This window comes from Garra rufa, chromosome 17 (genome assembly GCF_049309525.1).
Source record: "Garra rufa chromosome 17, GarRuf1.0, whole genome shotgun sequence".
Lineage (NCBI taxonomy): Eukaryota > Metazoa > Chordata > Actinopteri > Cypriniformes > Cyprinidae > Garra > Garra rufa.
In genome coordinates this window covers 13,753,327-13,774,744 of record NC_133377.1, presented here as the reverse complement: position 1 = coordinate 13,774,744, position 21,418 = coordinate 13,753,327, and the positions used below count along the sequence as shown (strand labels likewise).

Here is a 21,418-nt window from a genome sequence, read left to right as displayed (position 1 = left end):
GATACAAACACGGAATTCTGAGAAAAAAAGTCACAATTGTGAGATTCAAACACGGAATTCTGAGAAAAAAAGTCACAATTGTGAGATTCAAACACGGAATTCTGAGAAAAAAAAGTCACAATTGTGAGATACAAACACGGAATTCTGAGAAAAAAGTCACAACTGTGAGATACAAACACGGAATTCTGAGAAAAAAGTCACAACTGTGAGATACAAACACGGAATTCTGAGAAAAAAAGTCACAATTGTGAGATTCAAACACGGAATTCTGAGAAAAAAAAGTCACAACTGTGAGATACAAACACGGAATTCTGAGAAAAAAAGTCACAATTGTGAGATTCAAACACGGAATTCTGAGAAAAAAAAGTCACAATTGTGAGATACAAACACGGAATTCTGAGAAAAAAAGTCACAATTGTGAGATTCAAACACGGAATTCTGAGAAAAAAAAGTCACAATTGTGAGATACAAACACCGAATTCTGAGAAAAAAAGTCACAATTGCGACTTCATATTTTGCAATTCTGACTTTATAACTCACATTTGGAAGTTTATATCTCACAATTCCAAAAAATGAATTGCTAGTTTGTATCATGAAATTATCAGGAAAAAAGTCACAATTGTGAGATAAAAAGTCACAATTAAATTTTTTTTTAAATTTTGTTTTCAGAGGTGAAAATGGGTTTCCATAGTCCAGAGCAAGCGGTTACATTGTGCATTATTCAAATGAATTATTTATTATTAAAGAAGTCACACTCCAGTTTGAGGAACAATTAACTGTAACTAGAACTTCAGTCGCAACAAACTCTTAATTTGCTTCTTATTAATAGTTAGTAAGGTAGTTGTTAAGTTTAGGTATAGGGTATAAGGGATCTAAAATTTGGTCATGCAGAATAAGGCATTAATAAGTGCTTAATTATTAGCCAATATGCTAGTGATATGCATGCTATTAAGCAACTACTTAAAGGTCAGGTGATTTTTGTCCCAAAATTGTTTTTGTTGTACTGGTTGAAAGTCTCTTCACATCCCGAAAGCAATCACTAAGTTAAGAGGTTTAAATAAATTTCTATGTATTTATATATTGTCTGTGAAAGGCGTAGAACCAAAAAATGTTCGTCCAATCATATTTCTCAGTCCAAGGGCTACGATAGGCTGTCCTACCTGTCTGTCAACATATGTATTTGCAGATTGAACGACGGCATGCAATTGCATGTCAACCTCTATAGGCATAATGAAGTATATCTTTAGTCACAGTTAGCATTACAAAATGGAAAATAATTATGTTTACAAACAGGTTTTTTGCCAGTGGTTGGACAAACAGTTCCACCCTCAAATCCCATCATTGGTTGAGACAAAGTTGCTTTTTAATGCTGGATAGGACCTTTAAACAAACAGTAATGTTTTGATAGCACCACAGAGACGCAGAGTTTAGAAATCAACATTTTGCCTCTACATGTTAAGCTGGCATAGGAGAAAGTCGAAAGAAACCAGACACACACACCACCTTTAAAAAATGCAGATCAATTTATTAGCCGTGTGTATTTTGCTTCCTAAAATGGATTGATACTTTTCCGTCTAGTTTTGGATAACACGTCTTGTTGCATTACACAAGTTGTGTACTTTCTCCTCCAAGGCTGCGAAATGAGTTTTGTTCTTAATACCTTTAATCTTATTTGGCCCTCGTCTCCCACACATCACGCTATATCTTTTGTCACTTTCAACACTCCCCTCCCTGTCTTTCTCCCTCAGTCTGTGTCTGTCGCCGCCTCCAGGTCTTGGCTCCTTTATTAAGAAAAGAAAATAAGAGCGAGGAAGCCTGCGAAAATTTCTGCGCCAAATTCCCCAGCACATTGAGGGGGAGCAGTGTGCGTCGTGGTGAGAAGCGAATGACCTCCGCCGGCTGAGCTCGGATAATTAAGTGTGCATACATAGCAGAATCCAGTCAAAAAGTGCGAGACGGAGCAGCCGTCGCAATATGTTCTCACTTTATTAACATTTCTGAGTAAAATGTAAAACAGACAAGGGCTAGACGCTGTACTACATATAGCTGGTGTGATGGTCTTTTTTTAAAGTTGAAAACTATTAAGCTAATTTTGAAACGCCTCTAACTTAAAGTGCCAGATTTCAAGAGCTGCAGCTTTTTTTGAACAGGGCAGTCCACCGCCACGGCTCGAAACCTAAAACAAGCACAGCTAACCAGAGTTTAACCTTGCGAGTATCGATTGTTTTTGCTCTCCCCCATCCCGCTTGTTTAGTAGAGGCGTATTCCCCGGCATTCAGCCCACTTTAAACTCCCCCAACCTATCCGAACCTCCCCTACGCAAACCTGTGTGCTGTGGGCTCACAAAATGACGGGAATCGATTTGGAAGCTGTCCACACTCAAAACGCCTCTGCCATGAAACACCAACACAATTCCTACTCCACGAAGACTACAGTATGTGTGTGTGTGAAGTGAGTGAGCAAGCGCAAGCATCCAAACTGAGTATCTTTGGTCTCTGTTGCTAGGCAAAATCATGAGCAAATTAAATCAAATCGTATCAAGACAAAAACAGTGGCAGCATACATCTCTTTGATTGGGATATAATTAACTTACATAGATATTAAATGAAAAGCTGAGACTTGACTAATCAATGTTATAGACACACACACACGATGTTATTTAAGGTTTTTGTCTAATTACATTGACTAGGCTATGCGATTGTCTCTCTCTCTCAAATGTTTTACAACTATAAACCATGGTCATTTTTGTATTTTGTTTAAAGGTGTCATCAGATGCCCATGGTATGAGTTGATATGATTCTCTTAAGGGTCTTAATGAGACGTCTGTAACATACTTTGGTTAAAATTTCTCAATGGTAGTGTAAAAAACACTCAAAACCAGCCCTTTTAGAGCGAGCTATTCTGTCGCAGGATGATGAGCCGTAATGTTTACTTTAGCCACATTTAGCCACGTTTAGCTGTGAAACTTGCTAACCAGCACATTATTAAGAAAGGCCATTTGCAAAGATGCATACAAAAAACCCTTATACTCACTTCTGCTGTGGGTGAAGCTGCATCACGAATGATTTGCACGAACATAGACGCATATGTAGATCGGGATCAGCGCTGTCCTTTCAAAAATGAAAGTAACGTTAATCCTCTGCGTCTTCAGCGTCTCAGATGTCGGGAGTAAATGACGACTGCTATGTTCATTATTACATCCAACAGCAGAACACCTCAATCGCTCAATCTGAGACATTCTTGTCTTCCTCTGTGCCTGAGTCACACAATGGCGATCAGAGTCGGACTGTTTCAGCTCAGTGAGGGCGGGTCTAAGGTAAGGCGCTCATGTCAATCAACTATCGTGGGAGTGGCCTCTGTCTGTGTGTCATCACACTGACAAGAAGCTGAGAATGAGCTGATTTTAAAAAGTAGATATTACTTTTAAAGATTAAAAAATACCACTGGGTGGACTTTTTATCATTGCAGGGTGGTTGTGTACACAAACTGCCAACACACATCAATGTTCAGACAACATGTAAAAGTGAGTTTTGCATCCGATGACCCCTTTAAACTTAAAGAGAAACCCAGGTATTAAGACTTAATGACTTAATATAATGTAAATGATGTCTCTTATTGAAATATGTAATAGAAAGCCCACAAAAGATTTATATTATTTAAAAAAAATCCACATTGTTTTATACATATTTTGGACTATGGGGGGGCACCATTTTTTCGATGATGTGAAATGGTTGCACTCAGTGAGCTACTGCCACAACACAACTCGGAAAATAAAATACTGATACTATGACCACAGTTATTGAAAGAGCTTACAGGTGTTATGTGATGGATATAAGCATAAGTTTAAACCAAATGCAGTACTACTCGAGTAAAATCCACACCTTCAGTGGCCCCAGCATCATGAAAAGTGTCGGCATGTTTACATCAAAACACTTTTTCACACAGGGCCATGTGGGTTTGGATTTAGTTTTTTCCTTCATAAAAAAAAAAAACTTCATTTACAAACTGCATGTTGTGTTTACTTGTGTTATCTTTGATTAATATTTAAATTAGTTTGATGATCTGAAACAAAGCGTCATTAATAACTTTCCTTGTTGCATAGAGCATAAAAGAAGATATTTTGAATAATGGCTGCTCTTTTCTATGGATTTAGAAAAAAAAAATCTCAAAATTATCATTGAAGTAGCCATATATTCAAAATGTTCTGATTTTTTTACAAATACATGTGTTAAAATACTGTATGTTTTAGCATAAGTTAACTGCTCTCCACAATTTCTTTCGTAAGAGCTCTTTTTATCCCATAACTATTAGCAGCTGTACAAAACAGCTCATTTTGCTGCTTGATATTACAAAATGGTGTGCCTTACCATATTATTTTAATGTATTATCTTAATTATGAACACACTGGTTTGTAGTTTTGTCATTTACTTCACGTTCTTCTTCTTCTCGTTCTTCTTCTTCTTAATATTTCCCTATAGCGAATAATAAACCTTTTAGTTCAGTCCTTTAAAAAAAAAAGTATTGTCATTAATTACTCATGCTCATGTCATCTAAATGCTTTCTTTGCTGCATGGAACACGAAAGAAGATATTTTGAATAATGTTCAAGCTGCTCTTTTCCATGCATTTTAATGGATTGAGAAAAAAATCTCAAAATTACCATTGAAGTAGCCATATATTCAAAATGTTCTGAATTTTTTTACAAATATATTTATTAAAATACATTATTTTTTAGCACAAACTAACTACTCTCCACTTTTTTTCCCTGTAAGAGCTATTTTTACCCCGTACAGCTATTTTTAGCTGTACAAAACAGCTCGTTTTGCTGCTTGATATTGCAAATTGGTGTCTTACCATATTATTTTAATGTATTATCTTAATTATGAACACACTGGTTTGTAGTGCAAACGGTTTTATCGTTTACTGCACGTTTTTATTCTTCTCGTTATTTCCCTATAACGAATAATGAACCAGAAGTCTCACCCATAGGTGGATAGACAAAGTGTCTTATCGTGTTATGTTTGAATTAAAAGTAAAGATGGATACAACACCCAAGTCATGTGCGCTACCTTTATGGTGCTTTTTAAAGACATTTTTTAGAGATCCACAAAAGTCATGAAGGTTTGGAATGACATGAAGGTGAGAAAATAATAACACAATTGTAATTTTGTGCACAGACTTTCTTTGTGTTAAATTTCAAACCAACGTTGTAGCGTTTATTTGCTTTTGCTAGCTGAAACGTTTCATTCTGTTGTGATTTCTTTGACTGACAGGTTGCCTGAGACCGTGGGCCGGCGCTCTTTCCCCTCAGCTGGAGAGCCCATCACACGCTTTTGAACAGAATGTTCTGGTTTTTCATTTCTCTCCATGATGAATAAAATAGCAGAACATTGTGACCCCGGCTCAGCTTGGGGGCCATCCAGTTGTTAAAACAATATCCTCTACCTCAGGTCTCTCAGGAATTTTTGGATGTATGGGTCCAAATTCTACTCCAAGTTCAAATTCCACATCTGATATTAAAAGCTGGATACTGGAGTATTTTCAGTGTCAGCACTTGGCCGGCCCTGAACAAAGGCAGAAGTTTCACTTTCTGAAAACAGTCTCTTTTTTGATTTTTGTGAAACACAACCTACCAACATGATAGGGACTACTTGCAGTTAAAAAAACTCATGTATTATCAAAACTTGAAGGTCAAGTAAGCTTTTTTGTTGTTGATAAGTATTTAATTTGACTTTATACTAACACTTATGGGGCGCCATACACATATATTTTAGTAAATCTGCACCTGAATCAGTAGCAATTGATTTTTACAGAAAAGCTACTTCTTTTGTGTGGCATGAAAAAAAACTCTTAAATGTTTTGAGTAACATGAAGGTGATTAGACAATGATATTCAAATATTATGCAGAAGGTGTGACCCTCAACTGACCCTTGCAAAGACCCGCCCCCTTTAATTACTGTTGCTATGTCCGACAAGCCATGTCGCTTTCACGCCACACATCATGTGAAAAATCACTGAGAAAGAGAAAACTACGGTGGCCGAGAGAGCTCAACATGCTGCAACTTAAGAAAACTGTTGCAACACGGTCTTACTCCCAAGTCATCACATATTGACGTTTGGTCAGGACCCCTTGGCGTCGCATTTTGACGCTTAAGGTACCCCTTTAGCGTAGTTTTTTGACGTGAAGGGTCCTCCACTGTTTTCAGTTGTTTGTCTTACTGGTTTGCATGCATTTGTAAAAATGTAAACAATTTTATATAAATTTATACTTTGACTGGAGCACCTAAACCCACCCCTACCCTAAACCTACCCACTTCTGAACAATATAAAGCACAGGCAAATATAAGTACAGTCACATGTATTTATTGCAAAAACTGACCAAAAACAAGCAGTAAAAAAGCATTACAAACAAGTCGTGTTGCTTTCCAAGTCTTCTGAAACCATACGATATCTTTATGCGAAGAAGAAAGTAAAACATAAGGTTTTAATCGTTAAAAATTATCCCACTTCGTTAAGGTGCTCACATTCTTATTCAAAAAGATACGCCCGAGCATTAGCATGACGTAATCGGTCACGAGACACACAAGAGCCAATAGAATTTCACAACCAAGGCTGACGTAATGCTTCTGGCGGCATTTTTTGAATTCGCGCACGGACTGCGGCAAACACATAGACTGTAAAAAATATGGACGTAGTATCCGTGACGTCACCCGTAGGATTCTGAAGCGCTAATTTGAAGCTCATAGTGGGCGGGATTCGGCCGCGCCATCTTGGAATCGCGTCATCGCGCGTCACTCCCGGATAATCAAAAATGGGCAAAAAGGCGGGATGTGGGTGGAGCTGGTTGCTGAAACCACGCCCGCCTAGAGCGACAGTGGTGACAGCAGCGGCAATCCCCCTGTCACTCAAGTGGCCACGCCCTTAATTATGCTGAACTTTAAGGCTTAATATAACTTAAACCGATGAGTTATAAAAAAATTCACCCCCCTCACAGTTGACATGAAGGGCAAAACTAGCTATATAGACCAAAACCATTTTTTGAACCAGGCTGTAAACATACTTTTTTTTGCTGTAAAGTTGGGCATTTTAACATGGAGTGTCAATGGGATTGACTCCCTTTTGCAGCCAGCCTCAAGCGGCCAGTCGATGAATTGCAGTTTCAGTCACTTCCGTGTTGGTTTCACGAGGGAGACCGGAAGGTTGCCCCTTGGGTCAAAGGTGGAAAAAGTTGCTTTCGCGTCCCAGATGTCCAAGCGATTTTTAGACAGTTTCATAAAATAAATCAATTTGTGCGACGAAAACCATAAGAAATACACAAATAAAAATGTAATTTTACTTACACAAGATATAATTGAATTAATCTGTAAATAAACTTGTATAAGCATAGTTTATGTAGGCATATGATCAAAGTAAATTAAGAATATTGTTAGGTTGACTAATATTATTATTGATTATACGTGCTTGTACAGTGGGGAATACTACAAAATGAACATGCACAAAACTACACATGTACATATTTATTCATATTATGGTGAATGCACTTGAAACCTGCGCAAGTGGTTTGTGTTATTTGAATCAGAATATGAAGCAGTCACGTGGTTGTGTGCGAAAATGAAGCTTCGGACGTCACAGGTCATGCGGTTATGGCAAAACAAATCAAGCTCCGGTACAGTGCTTTACTGTGAGATGTTTAGTTTTTTTGATACAAGCTTCGAGGCTTCGGTGTCGAACGTCACATCACTACCTTTTAGTTCACTGACAACACCTCTTGTCTGACCAACAGCCACTGAACAAATAATCAGGTCCCAGATGGGTTCGTCACTTTTTGAGGTCCCCCTGAAACATTTCCGTTGTGCTCCGTGCTATTTGCAGCCCTTTTTTTGTGCTTGCAGCGCTTTTCCGTATTTGTGTTTGCGTTGCGAGGATTTGCAGCGCCTGTGTTGTCAAACTGATGAAGATGTTTCTTTTTTAATTTGTTGTCGTTTTTTTTTTTTTTTTTTTGCATGTGTTTTCTTAAGTTGCAGCATGTTGAGCTCTCTCAGCCACCATAGAAAACTGTCTATGCACCAACAGAAAAGACAGAGCAGGTTACTTTTGGTATGAAACAAAGTCTCTGCTTTCAGATTTGATCATTTTTTAAAGAAATTCAAACAGAAAATGAAGATTTTTGCCTCTAATGTGTTGTGACAGATCGCTGTTGCGCCTCAGTTTCAGCGGCATGTAAACCGATCATCTCTTCCTTGTTAGTACTAGTTACGGCACAGAATAAACAGCAGAAAGATATCAATACACACCATTTTTCAAGTTCAAGTCCACCGACGTTAATTTAATGTCCTGTCTGCTTTGTTCGTTGGACAAAAAGGCAGATTCTGCATTCTGATTGGTCTGATCGCCTGTCAATCAAACTTCCGACCGACCAAATTTTGACACATGAATGGAAGATTTCTGAGAGCCAAAGTATCACAGTGCTACTGATAGTGTTTAGATAATAATAATAAGAAAAATATGATGATGAAGAAGCAGCTTTATGTGACAGTATAATAGTAATATTCGTACTATCTTATTATAATAATCAGTAGTAGTAGTAATAGTATGGTCAATATATTTTGCCACCTAGTTATTATTATTAAGTTGGCTTGAGAAAGCCCAGATCTTTAGACTGATCTGACTCCAGTTGCTATATCTTTTCTAACTGATCAGACTTACGGTTTTCCTAAAAATGACGATTGAAACCAGGAAAAATTCCATAGACTTACATTGTCAGAATGTTCAAATGAGCCAACACTATTCAAACTCCAACTGACAAAACTCCCACAATCCCTATCTATCTATCTATCTATCTATCTATCTATCTATCTATCTATCTATCTATCTATCTATCTATCTATCTATCTATCTATCTATCTATCTATCTATCTATCTATCCAAGCCTAGCAACTAGAACCAATCAGGCTAGAAACATGTTAACAGCATGCTAATCATGCTAGAAATGTGCTAGTAACTTGCTAATCATGCTAACAACAGGCTACTAATGCTAATATCATGCTAACAACATTCTAATCATGCTAGTAACAGGCTAATCATGTTAAAAACATGCTAACGACATGCTAATCATGCTAATAACATGTTAATAACTTGGTCATAATGCTAGAAACATGTTAACATGCTAATCATGCTAGAAACATGTTAACAACATGATAATAATGCTAGAAACAGGCTAGCAACATGTTAATCAGGCTAGAAACACCATAGATCCAAGCACGCTCCAAGCACGTAGATGCGTCCGCCATTTTGGAACGGTCCACTTGACGTCATTCACCATACTGTAGGTTCGCAGACCAACAGCTGTGCAGGACTGTGGCATTTCGAATATTCAGTGATTACTATGGTGATTTACATAGATCTATGGGTGAATGACGTCAAGTGGACCGCTGCAAAATGGCGCACGGCTTACGTATAAAGGCCCATAGAGACAGTCGCTAATGAGGCATCTACATATATATATCTATGAGAAACACGTTAACAACATGCTAATCATGCTAGAAACATGCTAACAACATGTTAATCAGCCTAGAAACATGTTAACAACATAATCATGCTAATAACTTGCTAATCATACTACTAATGCTAGCGACATTCTAATCATGCTAGCTACATGCTAAAAACAGGCTAATCATGTTAGAAACATGTTAGTGCCCTGCTAATCATGCTAGAAACATGCTAGCAACATGTTAATGATGCTAACAACATGCTAGCAACACACTATTGACATGTTAATCATGTTACAAACATGTTAACAACATGCTAGTAACTTGCTAATCATGCTAGCGACATGCTAAATAAGTTAGAAACATGCTAGCAACATGCTATCTATCCTTTATTCTATCCATCCATCTGACAGACTGTATTGCTTTCAAAACATTCAAGCTTTAAGATTTAAAACTACTTTAAACTTTGGATAGAAAACTAACATTTCTACAATTTCTAAAACTTTTAAAAACTTTTAAACTTTTTTACACTTTCTGATCAGGCTTTTTCAAGCCAACTTAAAGTTTGTCTTGACAAACTTTTTATCTAGTTAATAATAACATAATAACAATAATAATAATGTAATAACAATGTAATAAGATGAAGAATTGCGCAATTATTAATCATATTATTGTTGCTGTTGTGGATATAAAATAAATAAAATGTACAGTAACTGACTGGTTATGTGATAACTGCTGCAATAATTGTTGATGATGTGGAGTCTTCATCTTAATGCAAGTGTACGTCAATTTTAACATGTAGCTAAAATTATTATTAATTCATTTTCATGTAGAACTTAATTGAGAAATGTAGAAGACTTAAGGAGAAACTTAATTTACCTATCAAGGGTAAGGTGTTTCTTACCTGTGTTATTATTTGTGGCTGGGTAGTCAGCTGCCTGCATACTGCCCTTGCAGTAATGCTTTTGACTGCAGCTTTAACCAGTCTGGTAGAAAGAGCGTTGCTGTTTGACCTCCATTTTGGATCCTCCGGTTCAGCTTGCGTGTGGCAGTTACTCTATAAACCCTCTGGGCCAGGAAGTGCTGGATTTGCTAAATGACTAGTTAAAAAACTCACTGTGGTAAAAATGCTTGCTAAACAAGGGCTCCTATCCTCCAAGCCATGGATATGCAGCCATGGCCAACTGTGCAAAGTTTCACTCTAGAGCTTGGAAGTGTTTGACGTGTCTGCAAGAACTGTCTTTCTTTCCACTTTTCAGGCTTGGCATGTGAGTGACACAGATGCCCATAGGCACCTTCCTAGCCAATGTGCCAGGGGTGTCATCCTTTTTCAGGAGTGCCGGAGTTTCATCTTAGGGAGAAACTGCGGAGAAAAGAGACAGAGAGAAAACTGGTTAACACGATTATATTTGAACAAGTGATTCCCGTTCCCCTCGGCTGGTTCATTTCGGAAGAGAGCCATATGGAAGGCTACACTGGAGAAACAACCTTCTTTATTTGTTCAGATGCAAAAACACAGCAGGATGGCACTTTGAAGTCTGGAGATAAATATAACTGGGGGTGGCGTGCACACCTCTGAAAGTAAAATCATCTCCACTTCAAACACTACGGGGAGAAGAGAAGCCCGCTCAACAAGAAAAGGCAAACGAAACATTGTTAGCAAAAAGTACAAATGTGTCGAACAAAGAAAAATGCGTAGGGCAGCTCTGGACACGGCAGTCCAGGTTTGACGGCTCATATCTAACAAAGCACCATGTGACACTTAAGCCATTAGGAACCATAGCCATCTATGGTAGAGGTCTGCAGGGACATTACATTGACCCTAATGTCTAGGGACTAATCGTTCTTAACACGTCATCTTAAAGGAACACTCCACTTTTTTTGGACATATTTTCCAACTCTCCCCGAGTTAATAAGCTGAGTTTTACAGTTTTGAAATCCATTCAGCTGTTCTCCTGTTCTGGCGATATCACTTTTAGCATAGCTTAGCATAGATCATTAGCATTGCGTTCAAAAATGACCAACGAGTTTCAATATTTGTCCAGTTTAAAACTCGACTCTTCTGTAGTTATATCATGTACTAATACCGGCGGAAAATGTAAAGCTGCGATTTTCTAGGCCGATAAGATTAGAAACTATGCTCCCATTCCGGTGTAATAGTCAAAGAAGTTTGCTGCCGTAATATGGATGCAGCAGGCGCAGTAATATCACACAGCACATGCGTAAATGCTAACTTCATCACATTGGAAGTTACCTAGCTGGGAAATTTTAGGCACTGCATGATATTACTGTCCACTTTAGGTTTTTAAAAAAAATCCCTTTTCAAGAACTACAACGAACGGCTCCTTTGGACTACAGTGTTTGTTTTCCAGATGCTATGATGTTACAGTGCAGTCCATTAGAATATAATTCAAATAAATCTCGCCTACGGAAATTCGATTGGTTGGCAGGTGGGGAGGGACGAGGTGGGGGATTAGACTAAATTTAGTGATGTAGCATGGACAGCCGCTTCTGGGATGCTTCAGTGAGCCGCAGGGCACCTGGCATAAATGAAAGCATTGACTAAAGTGTCTGCGAACTGCTCCAGTTAAAAACGTCGAAACACATGCAGAGCCGTGGCTGATGTAAACACACGATCATTGGAGTGACGATCATTGGTTGCCATGTTGGAGCCACACCGTAGACATGTGCAGTGTGTGGTAAGAGATTTATTGTAAATCATGTAAATCATTAAATAAATTAGCATAATAATGATAATACCATGTATTGGCGATCTCGCAGGCTGACGATAGGACCAACACTACAGTAGCGTATTATTTACTCACCCTCCATGCATCCTAAGTGTATATGACTTCCTTCTTTCAGACGAATGTAATCGGAGTCAGTGTTGTTTTCGTCAACGATGACGATAACGAAATCATTTCGTTGACGCCACTTTTTTTCATGACGATAACGAGACGATGACGAGACAAAAATGGCTCGTTGATGACTAAAACATGACGAGACGTGTGTGAGTTTTCGTTGACGAGATGAGAATAGACGAAAATGTTAGTGGGTGGTCCGTCAGACGTTTAAAATGCATGACATTTCTGCTTATTGTGCATGCCAATTAAAACCGGAAAATATCTGCCGCTATGGCAAGCCATTTTAGCATTAAATACTCTTTGCCATACTAGTATGGCAAGCCGTTTTAGCATTCCATCCTTGTTTGTCTTTTATGTTTTAAAACATTCCTTCATTATTGTAATTATTGGTGAAAATAGTCGATCCGGAAGCTCACATTGTGTTGAAATATAGATCTGCTATTTTCAGAACTTACAAGTGACACTACCCAACAGCAAAATACTTACTGACCTACATTAATTTGTTAAAAGACTACTTTTTCCCCTTTTTTGACTAAAACTAGACTAAAACCTTTTTGACTTTTCGTCGACTAAAACTAGACTAAAACCTTTTTGACTTTTCGTCGACTAAAATTGGACTAAAACTATCACATATAGAAGTGACTAAAATTTGACTAAAACTAATATGCATTTTAGTCCAAAAGACTAAGACTATGACTAAATCTAAGATGGTTGTCAAAAACAACACTGATCGGAGTTATATTAAAAATGATCCTGGCACTCCCAAGCTTTAGAACGGCATGGACTGGTGTTTCTCTCCATCAGTCCAAAAGAAGTCCAATAAAGTGCATCAATCCATAATAAAAATGCCTCACATGGCTCTGGGGGGTCAATAAAAGCCTCCTGTAGTGATCCGATGTGTTTTTGTAAGAAAAATATCCAGATTTAAAATGTAAGAATCACTTTAATCTAGCTTGCGCTAACAGTTGTACATGGAACTTGCTGCTTTGGGAAGGGAAGTGGCAGGACTGAAACGCCATCTAAAGCTGTTGGCCAATCGCAACACATTTCATTTTTAGGAAGGCAGGCCTTCATCAAACCCGGAACTAATCAAGGCATTTGTGCCTGGCTGGGGAGAAACCCTGGTTGGCTGGTTTTAGCTGGTCAACCAGCCTGGATTTAGCTGGTCATAGCTGGTCAGCAGGCTGGTTTTAGAGGGTTTTTGGCCACTTTCCCAGTCTGGCCAGCCTTAGCTGGTCAGGCTGGGAAACCACCAGCTAAAACCATCCTGGCCAGGCTGGGAGACCAGCTAAAACCAGCTACTTCCAGCTTAAACTGGCTATTACCAGCCAACCAGCCTAGACTGGTTTTAGCTGGGGGTTTTTTCAGCAGGGAAGCTATTGTAATAATGTAAATTATGTGAAAAATAATGCGTTTTTCGAAACACCAAGCATCAGAGCATGTTCTAGTGCACCCCCCAAAACAAAATAAAGACTTTGTAAAAGAGCATAATAGGACCCTTTTAAAAGCTCAACCCTTATGGATGCACTAAAAACTGCACAAGAAGCAAAGTACTGGATAAAGACATCCATCTGAATGCTTAGGCCTGTAGCAATAATAAAAGCAATGTGAAAGGGTTGAAGCCAGACCATAAAAAAAGCCCCTGTGACCTGACTGTCCAAATCAGTGCTGTGAAATAACCACATCTTCCAATAGCCCAACTTTTACAAGTGCATCTTGAGACCTCTGCATTCTGTTCTATTCTGCTGCACTCAGTCCAAATGTTTTCAAACTGAAGAACTATTTGAACGCTCATTAAGAAACATGTCTGCTCGCTGTCTGGTGAACATGACCCTAAGTCTGCAAAATTATACAAAGCGCATGGTTCAGAAAACCAACTTGTTTTAGAAATATTTAAGCTTCAGGAAACAGACTACTATTATGTGTACGCAGACTGACAGACAGTGCGTTTAACGGTCTCATTTGAACAACAGTGGAGATGATTTATAGCGATAAGGGGGAAGTTAGAAAGGAGTGTGAGTGAAGTTTTCTTTTTGTCCCCAGGACAGAGTTTGTTCATTGTTTGACTGACAGCTCCGATATCAGCCAGTGTGCACAAGCCAAGACGCTCCCTCGCTTCTCTCCTCCTTCTTGAGGACAGTTCCTCCTTGTGTCAGCATTCTATGCGACGAATATCTCTCTCTGGAGATCGGCCAGTGTGCCGAGGCACGCTATGATGAACTGAAAATGGAAGATAGGGCCTCAGAGCAACAACTGCAGTGAATAGAAAGTAATGCAAAGACTGATCTGCATCATTTCTGCACATACTTACTGTTTCAAGTACTTTCTAAAACTTTTTGAGAAGTTGACACCATCCAGAAATGCTTGTACCAAAACCTCTGCAGCAGACAAATCATTCATATTGGTACATCTGACCTACAGGCCACGTCTTGTTTCTCGAAACTAGGCCAAGAAAGCATTTCTGAAGCTGAGGCTATCCTGGAGATATATAAATGCATTTTGGTCATGACTGAATGATAAACAAAAGATTCTGTGTGCCAGGAATCTTGAGGCTCAGCTTTGACATAATACACTGACTAATCCGTGCATTCGCCCGTCAATGGCTGCCCATACATTCCCATTATGACACAGCCACATGGCAGCGCTTTCCTTAGAGACGAGAAACGCCATAGGGCATGTTGCTCTTCTGACATTGATTAACGATCTAACAACTTCCCACCGTGCCAGATAAAGGCAGTTTGGCTGAGGGGCAACACACAAGCGCACACACACAAACACATATACACTGAAGGTGAAACCTCCACCCACAGACTATCGCCGTTCCACTTACAGCCACGGTGTGGAGACCCAACACACAATGTGTGAAAACATTTCAGTGCTATTTCAACTGAGCATGTGACAAATAACTTGTACTTTGAGGAATGATAGGCGAAGAGAGATAGATCTGGACAAAAACCCTTTGGGGGAAGAGATAGTTGATAGATGTTTGAAGGTAGTAGGGGACCAGGCTATTTGCACCACAGGGAAATGTAGACTATCATTTAAAGAGCTAGGCTGGTAACAAAAACCTTGTAGGTTAAAATTCCTCAAGAGTTGATTCATGAACTACCACCAATGTGCGGTCCCAAGCTGCTACAGGTGAATTTTAAATCACCTTGGATAAAAGAATAATCTAAATGACGAATCAGTAAATTAGACATTAGCATTACAGGTCAGATACTTGAATGTATTTCTTGCAGTTACCGAGAGCCGAAGTACAGACCTGAGCAAAGGCTTGACATAAGAGAATTTATGGAGGTTAAACACAGGTCAAATGCCGGTATTCTGGATGCACTCAGGGGGGCTTTTTGGAAGACACAAGTAGGCCAGCAAGAAGTGAGTTGTATTAGCTGAGCGATGAAATAACTACTGCCTGGATGAAGAGCTTAATAGAGCAGTGGCCAAGAAAGGCAAAATTGCAGTCCATAAAGCATTGAGAATGGCCAGTTGTTGCAATGTGGTCAGCAAAGTCTAGAGTGAGTCCTACTGTTTTCAGGGAACTGGGAAGAAGACCTGTAATTGACCTTCAATTGAGTTGAGGGAGGTTCTTGGCTCAAAGGAAGAGTTATGTTCAAGTTAAATGAGTCGGCAACCAGTTTGATATGTCAGAGATCCACTATAAGATCATGGGTGTAGAGACAGATAAGAGGAAATGAGACGTGCTGAGAATAAGCAACATACTGTATGACGAGCAATGAATGCAAATGAGTGCAATTGGAGAAAAGTATGGGGCCAAGTATTGAACCCTGCAGCACCCCACTGCTGAAGATACAGATTAAACATATGTTGTAAAGTTGGTCCATCTTCCATGACATGGCAGTATTCATACCCCCAAATTTTATTTTCACATTTTGATATGTTGCTGCCTTAGGTTAAACTGCTTTAAATTACTTTTTTCCACACCAGTCTACACTCCATACAACATAATGGCAAAGCAAAAAACAGGTTTTTAACATTTTTGCAAATTTATTAAAAATAAAAAACCTAAATGATTCCATTGCATAAGTATTTATACCCTTATCTGGGACACTTGGAATTTAGCTCAGGAGCATTCATATTGCTTGTAGCTGTAACTTTGAGTGAAGTTAACTTGTGGCAAATTAATTTGAATGGTCATGATTTGGAAAGGTCTAACAGCTGAAAATGTATATCAGAGGAAAAACCATGCTCTGAGGTAAAAAAAAAAAAATGGCCTGTGGAGCTCAAAACAGGATTGGATCAAGCCACACTTCTAGGGAAGAGTTCAGAAAAAGTTCTGTTGCATTGAAGGTTCACAAAAGCATGTAGTCTCTGTTACGTTTAATGGAAGTAGGTTGAAACAACCACAACTCTTCCTGGAGCTGGCCTCCTGGCCAAAATGACCAATTCATGGAGAAGGGCATTGGTTAAAGTGATGACCAAGAACCTGATGGTCACTCTAGTTGATATGATCATATGTGGAGACATATATGGAAACATCACTGCACTATTCAACCAATCTGGGCTTTATGGTGGCGTGGTATGACTCAATCCTCTCCTCAGTGAAGACACATGAAAACGAATTTGCAAAAAAGCACCTAAAGGACCCTCAGACTGTGAGAAACAAGATTCTCTGATCTGATGGACCTCAAAAACTAGCTCTGCTCATCACCTGCAGAGTACCATCCCAAAAGTAAAGTGTGCTGGTTGCAGCCTCACGCTAGGGACTGAGGGACTCGTCAGAGTATAAGAAAAGTTCAATGCACTGAAATCTTGAGATAGCCTTAATGAAAACCCAGTCCAGAGCATTCAGAAATTCAGACTGGGCAGAAGGTTCACCTTCCAACAGGACAATGAGCCAAAGCACACAGCAAGACTGGTTTATAGACAACTGTGTGAATGTCCTTGAGTGGCCCAACCAGAGCCTGGGCTTGAACACAATCTAATATTTTTGGAGAAACCTGAAAATGTGCATCTACCCCCATCCAACCTGAGGTTGAGAGGTGATGTGGTGAGAAAAAAAAAGGCAGACAATTGCCAAATGCTGATGAGTAAAGCTTGTCACATCATACTAAACAACACTAAGTCAAAAGCTAAGGTCTGAGTTAAGGGTATGAATACTTATGCAAGTTATGCAACTGTTTTTGCGTTGTCATTATGCTGTATGGAGTGTAGATTGATGTGTGAAAAACGTAATTTAAAGCAGTTTAACATAAAAAATGTGAAAGAATTAAGGGGTATGAATATTTTCACAAGGCACTGTATGCACTATGTGAGTCTTACATGTCATGGAAGATGGACCAACTTTACAACAATTGTTTAACCTGTATCTTCAGCAGTGGGGTAGCACAGGGTTCCATACTTAGCCCCATACTTTTTACTTTTCAATTTTCACTGTAATTAGAGCGACCATCTGCACACCACAACCTATAAAAACACAAGTTCTCCTAGACGCTCACCTAAACCCCGCTTCACTCTCACTGCAATTTTATGTTATTACATAGACATATGAGCACTTCACTAGCAGCCTACTGCACACACCTCAGCAGGGAGCTGATGAAGAACATAAATTGAGAGTGAGGAGCCTAACTGTGTTTACCAGATTAAACTCTGTTCTTTCTTGTGTCTGGAGAGAGTGAAATCAGAGGAGTTCCCGCTAACCGCAACTGCAATGCCTGTGTGCTGTTGCTATGGCCTTTCACTGTCACTAGGCAGGAATGAACTTGCTAGAATTTACAGAGACTTGTTTGCCTACAAATGATCTTTCAGTTTCAGTTTCACTATGTCCCCCCGTGACCCAAGCCGATTGAGAATCCCTAACCCTAATTCCCGACCCTAATCTTAATCTTAGATTTGTCTCTGGCCACACTTAGGATAACCTCCTCACCCACAGTCCCAACTGTTTATGTAACCAGCTGTCTTATGTAACCACACACACTCAACAGCCAGTGTGCGAATTATACAATACAACTTTTTAAAAGTTAGATTTCAGGACAGAATTTATTGCAACCCAAATTGCCTTCTGCACCCACGTCCCCATCAATCTTGAGGGCTTTTTTAAATAAAAAACTTGTTCACTTTTTATAATCCAAAGAATGAAAGGATTAGTTCACTTCCAAAACAAAAATTTACAGATAATTTACTCACCGCTTTACCATCCAAGATGTCCATGTCTTTCTTTCTTCAGTCGTAAAGAAATTATGTTTCTTGGGGAAACTATTTCAGGACTTATCTCCATATAGTGGACTTCAATGGTGCCCCCAAGTTTGATCTTCCAAAATGCAGTTTAAAAGCAGCTTCAAAGGGCTCTAAACGATCCCAGCCGAGGAAGAAGGGTCTTATCTAGTGAAACAATTGGTCATTTTCAAAACAAATTTACTTCTTACTTCAACTTCAAAATTGTCCAACATCGCCGTTTTACCGTTCTTTTTTTTTTTTTGTAAAGGGTTTTTGATCTTCTTTGCAGGTTTACTTTGTAAACACATGGGTCAGGAAGAAAAGTTGGGGAAGAAAACAAGAGAGTTTTTCGACATACCCTAACTGCCTTGAACCGAAAAAAAAAAAAAACAGAGTTCAAGAATTATCTGTAAATTTTTGTTCTGAAAGTTAACTACTCCTTTAAGGACCAACAATCTTTAACTACAAAGGGGGCACCAACTCATTTCCCTGAGCGATTTTTAACAAGGATGACATTCTATCTATATGGGACCAGGTGAAAATTCACCTTCGAAATAATTGTAACCTAACTTTTGTGGTCAAAACCACCCCAGTTCGCACCGATTCAACAGCTGTTAAGTAACTGCGATCAGCATCAAAAAGAATATAGACTGTTATACGCACTCATGCTGTTCAGCCATTATTTGGCATAGTTCCTGCTTTTGGCGTAGGAGTGCCCACATAATAAGCCAGCAAGAATATTTGATGAATCTTTTATCTTACGTAAGGTCCCAAAACCCATCATCGTCTCCCTATCTGCTCTCCCATGAAGGATTTCCTTCTCACTTCCTCTTCATTCTGTTGTTCTTTATTATAAGGAGCTGTGAATCAGCCGGATGTGCCATCCTCCGATTTCATCCTCTCAGGCATATTCTGCCACCTAAACAGTGCTCAAACACACACTGATACAGACACAAACCTGCAGATAACCAGCAGCACCTATTTATAGAACATCCACCTACTCTAGAACTATCATTTTTAACATTTATCTTTTTTTACCACTTGGCCATCCTGAACTGGACAGACACTCATACACACCTGTTGTCCTCAGCGACCACTGATTCATTACAATCCTGCCATGCACCCAGTGTGACACAAGCCTTTTGCCTTCTCCATTAGATGAGTCACAGCTCAATTAAACCTCCCCTGGCAGACACACACACACACACACACACACACACACTTGAAGCTCAGGAGGGTGGCACTGGCTATAGCGGACCTGGCCTCGGCCAAACGTCTCTTCCAGACTTTTGACTATCGCCATAAAGTCGGGTCCACTTTACAGTGTATTCTGGCCAAGAACTGCCCAAACCAGCCATGATGTGACAAAGCGACAAGTAATTAATGTAAAACCAGAGCCTGACGGTGCGTTTCACTCGCATTTGCGATTAAAAATAGATGCTATAAAACATATTTAGCTACATGTGTGCGAATAAAAAAGTTCCTGCAGGTCCTTAAAAAGGAAAACAAATCAGTTTTATGAATTTAAGATCATAAAAAGTCTTGAATATCTTAAATGGTATAACCAACATCCTAGTTATAATTTTAAGAGGTCTTAAATTTGGGGGTGGAAAAACAGGAATTACGATACAGTCTAATGTGATTAAACTTCAAAAGGCTATGACTTAATTAAATAAATACGGGCGCTGCACTCTTAAAAATAAAGGTTCTTTACTGGCATCAATGGCTCCATGAAGAACCTTGAACATCCATGGAACCTTTCAAATGTGGGAAAGGTTCTTTATAGTTGAAAAAGTTTCTTTAAGATTTTAGAAATGATTTTCCAAAATGCTTATTTTAAAAACTGTTTACTGAAAGCTTCTTTGGGGAACCAAAAATGGTTCTTCTATGGTATCACGGCAAAAACACCCCTTTGGTGTTTTTTTGTAAAAATGTGTTGCACATTCTACAGGCTCAATCGATGAAAACAATGCATTTATGATATTAAAATGCTTATGAGTTGTTACTTCATAATGTTTATACTGAAATACTTGTAGATAGATGTAAGAGTGCATATCGCCCTCATCTTTTTGAATGAGTTAGTCATAACATTTTGTTGTTGTTGTTTCTTGGTTATTATGGGTATTTTGGTTACACAATTAACTGTATCTGGCATTTAAATTAAAAAAAAATAATAATTGTAGCTTTTGTCTCGGACACTCTGCCACAGAAAGAAAAGACTAAGATCATTGTTTAACAGATTATTAAAGGGATAGTTCACCCAAAAATGAAAATTAGCCCCTTTTTTTTACTCACCCTCTAGGTGTATATGACTTCCGTCTCTCAGACGAATCCAATGGGAGTTATATACAAAATTATCCTGGCACTTCCAAGCTCTATCATGGCAATAGGCAGGTGTTTCTCTTCATCAGTCCAAAACAAGTCCAATAAAGTGCATCCATCCATAATAAAAGTGCCTCACACAGCTCCGGGAAGAATAAAGGCCTCCTGTAGCAAATCAATGCTTTTTTATAAGAAAACTATCCATTTTTTAAACGTAATAATCACTTTAATCTAGTTTGCGCCAACTGTTGTACACAGAAGCAGCTCTGGCCGGATGATGTCGGATGTTGGCATTGCGCATGCCGCTCTCGTGAAGAGCGTGAAGTCTCATGAAAACCAATGTTTGTTTACATGAGCAAAGGAAGCAATGTTTCTTTACTTTAAACCAGTCTCCTCTTGGTTCATATCGAAATTATACAACATTTTTCTTTACAAATTTTCATTTTGTACTTCTAATTCATGACATATTTTTTGGTTTCTCCATGGCGCATCCGCGTTCGTCACTTCTGAGCAGCGCTTGTGCAACGCCGAAATCCTACGTCATCCGCCCGGAGCTGCTTTCATGTACAAC

The 21,418-nt window shown here is 38.9% G+C and overlaps 1 protein-coding gene across 2 annotated transcripts in view; it reads right to left on the bottom strand.

Annotated features, from left to right (window-relative positions):
* ldlrad4a (low density lipoprotein receptor class A domain containing 4a) overlaps positions 1-21,418 on the bottom strand; it is a 185,675-nt gene that overhangs the window by 127,783 nt on the left and 36,474 nt on the right. For both annotated transcript variants that reach the window (XM_073821944.1, XM_073821945.1), the window contains exon 2: positions 10,392-10,850. In XM_073821944.1, coding sequence (XP_073678045.1) covers positions 10,392-10,431 — 40 coding nt within the window. In that variant the 5' untranslated portion in view covers positions 10,432-10,850. The remainder of the gene's footprint in view (positions 1-10,391; positions 10,851-21,418) is intronic.